This window comes from Octopus bimaculoides, chromosome 1 (assembly GCF_001194135.2).
Source record: "Octopus bimaculoides isolate UCB-OBI-ISO-001 chromosome 1, ASM119413v2, whole genome shotgun sequence".
Classification (NCBI taxonomy): Eukaryota; Metazoa; Mollusca; class Cephalopoda; order Octopoda; family Octopodidae; genus Octopus; species Octopus bimaculoides.
In genome coordinates this window covers 167,130,369-167,133,523 of record NC_068981.1, presented here as the reverse complement: position 1 = coordinate 167,133,523, position 3,155 = coordinate 167,130,369, and the positions used below count along the sequence as shown (strand labels likewise).

The 3,155-nt window shown below is 36.6% G+C and overlaps 1 protein-coding gene across 2 annotated transcripts in view; it reads left to right on the top strand.

Annotated features, from left to right (window-relative positions):
- Positions 1-3,155, top strand: part of LOC106883124 (Bardet-Biedl syndrome 4 protein) — a 58,800-nt gene that overhangs the window by 29,608 nt on the left and 26,037 nt on the right. For both annotated transcript variants that reach the window (XM_052972513.1, XM_014934019.2), the window contains exon 10: positions 581-752. In XM_052972513.1, the coding sequence (XP_052828473.1) occupies positions 581-752 (172 nt within the window). The remainder of the gene's footprint in view (positions 1-580; positions 753-3,155) is intronic.

The following is a 3,155-nucleotide window of genomic DNA, read 5'->3' as shown; positions in this document are numbered from 1 at the left end:
TTTCACTTGCCTCAACAAGTCTTCGCAAGCGGAGTTTAGTGTCCAATGTAGGAAAGGTACTCATAAGTGGGCTGGCTACACCCCTGGCAGAGGCCTTGGATTTAGGTCTCACTTGGCTTGCCGGGTCTCCTCACGCACAGACACAAGTTGTTTGAGATTGAAGTTAAAAATGCAAAATTGATACTTAATGAAACAGCTTATAGGCAGTAGATGAAATTCATCATAATCATCATCATCATTGTTTAATGTCTGCTTTCCATGCTGGCATGGGTTGGACAGTTTGGGAGGAGCTGCCTAGGCAGAAGACTGCACCAGGCTTCAATGTCTGTTTTGGTATAGTTTTTATGGCTGAATGCCCTTCCTAACAGCAACCACCCTGCAGAGTGGACTGAGTGCTCTTTACATGACACCAGCACAGGTGAGATCAGTTTTGGCATGGTTTTTACAGCTGGTGCCCTTCCAAATGCCAACCACTTTACAGTGTGGACTGGATGCTTTTTACATATTTAATTTATATCATTAACAACCAAGTATCAAATACATAGTCTCATATATATTTTTTTTTTTCATTCCCTTACAGGCAATCTGCTGTTTAAAACGAGCCAATTATCTTTCTCCATTTGACACAAAGGTGTTGTATAATCTGGGATTAGTTCATCTCCACATGCAACAATATGCATCTGCATTCCACTTTCTTAGTACTATGCTGAAGTACAAACCAAAAGATCCTGAAGCATTTATGATGTTAGCTAGTAAGTGAATTTCCTTCATTTCCTTCACAATTACTTCTTTTAGTAACTTTTACTTTTACTTCTCTTTTACTTGTTTCAGTCATTTGACTGCGGCCATGCTGGAGCACCGCCTTTATTTGAGCAAATTGACCCCAGGACTTATTCTTTGTAAGCCTAGTACTTATTCTATCGGTCTCTTTTGCCAAACCGCTAAGTTACGGGGACGTAAACACACATATATATACACATATACGTATATACAACGGACTTCTTTCAGTTTCCGTCTACCAAATCCACTTACAAGGCTTTGGTCGGCCCGAAGCTATACTAGAAGACATTTGCCCAAGGTGCCATGCAGTGGGACTGAACCCAGAACCATGTAGTTGGTAAGCAAGCTACTTACCATACAGCCACTCCTGCGCCTATAGAATTCATTGTTTAGAATCCATTTTTAATCTGGCTAAGATGGATAAAAATGATATTTTTCTAGCAGTTGTTCTACTATTGCTAACTAATTAAATACTTAATGAGACAAGATCCTGTTGTTAGTTAAATAAAATAAAGCAAGCAGAGTTATGTGTCTTAAACAAAATGCACTAAGAGAAATAGCACAGAATGGCCAGTGGCATAGATATAAACAACAGAGTCAAGTCCAGATATATCAAATGCCATACAGCATAAATTCTTGATTTATTAAAATTATCTCTGCTTCTAGAGGATATGTCATAATTACCAAATGACAGTTAAGACTAATTTCATATGAGAAAGAGAAATAATCTCAAGAATCTAGAATTTTCCAAAGGTACTATATCACTAAGGAATTTGAAATAAGGGGCCAGTTGTAGACTTGTGTTTCTGCCCCAACAGACATCATCAGCACAACAATTGTCCAACCTTATCTCCATCAGCCAAGAAACTTAAACTTATACATAATAATAGAACACGTTTATGGCCTAAGTAATTTGCATAATTTAACCCTTTAGCATTTAAACTGACCATATCTTTGAAATTCTCTTCCATACCATTTTTTTCCTCTTTCTTATGACCCAAGCTCTTTCAAGTTCAAAATAAATTCATTCCTTTCATCTTAATTTCTCCTTCTTCATAGTCATTTATACTTAGTGACTTCTTACTCTGTGTGTGTGTGTGTGTTTGTCCCCCCACCACGACCTTCACTAGAGAACCAGTGTTGATTTGTTTCTGTTCTCATAACTTAGCAAAAGAGACAAAAATTTAAAAAAGACAAATGCTGGTATTGATTCGTTTGGCTAAACATTTCCAGGTGGTGCCCCAACTTGGCCGCTCTCCAATGACTGAAACAAGCAAAATATTAATTAGGTAGGGTGGTTATGAAAAACTCATGGCCTTGTGCATACAGACTTTTCCTAGATGTACAAATTGTACTAGTTCACTAAATATTTTGTGTGGCCACATTATTTATCTCATGCAACACTGCTGTAGAAAATAGATTCTAATTACTGTTATTAGGAAAAATTATCCAACCTTTCAAACTTCAATACATCTAACCAACCACACTGCAAGGAAGCAGCCTGTACATGATTGCACAGTCTTATAGAAATGTAATGAAAATACTTAACAGAAATTGACAAAGAACAATAAACATTTAGTTATATTTATAATGATTCAGTACCCTTAATGCTTAAAATCATGGCAACACTGTTACAGAGGTTATCATTCCTTCAACACAACTGAACAGTCCCCTATACCCTGTGTTTTCTTTCTCTTTCTTTGTTTATTTGCTAACTATCAACTGTATTTTATCTTAGTACCAATACTAGAGAGAGAGAGAAAAATGGAAGTAGGAAGAGGTGTTACCTTGTCCCTTTCAAAACTAGAGATTTCCTACCTCTACTTTATGTTGCCTCTCTTATGTCAAGGCCAGGAGTTGGCAAAGTGGTCATTATTGACCCATGGGGTCTTTGTGGCTATCAAAAGGATAGATAAACACTTTAACTTCATCTTACACTACAAGGTATGGCATATCCATAGCTATGGATTTGTGGACATGCAATGGGTCTGCTTAATTAGGGTTGATCTTGTCCTATACTACAACAACAGCAACATCTAACCTGTGACAACTTAGGAATTCAGTCTTAAATGGGTTTTTTGTGCTGTTAATGGTGGGGGGGGGCGTTGTTACTGCAGTCCAGCCTTGAATTGACTCTAATTGAGCTAACCTATAATCAAAGATTTGGGATTATTACTGTTTTTGTTTATTTTAAGTTGACCTAAAATAAAATAGATAAATAGTTACTCAATTATTCAAGCATTAAAAAGTAAATTTCTTATACACCCAACTGTCTGTTCTTTTCAAGAAAAGTTAGTTGAATTAAATATCCATTGCAGATCCAACAGCCAATTTGTTTTTTCTTTCTTAAAGAGTCTTGGTACAATAAAGCAAAC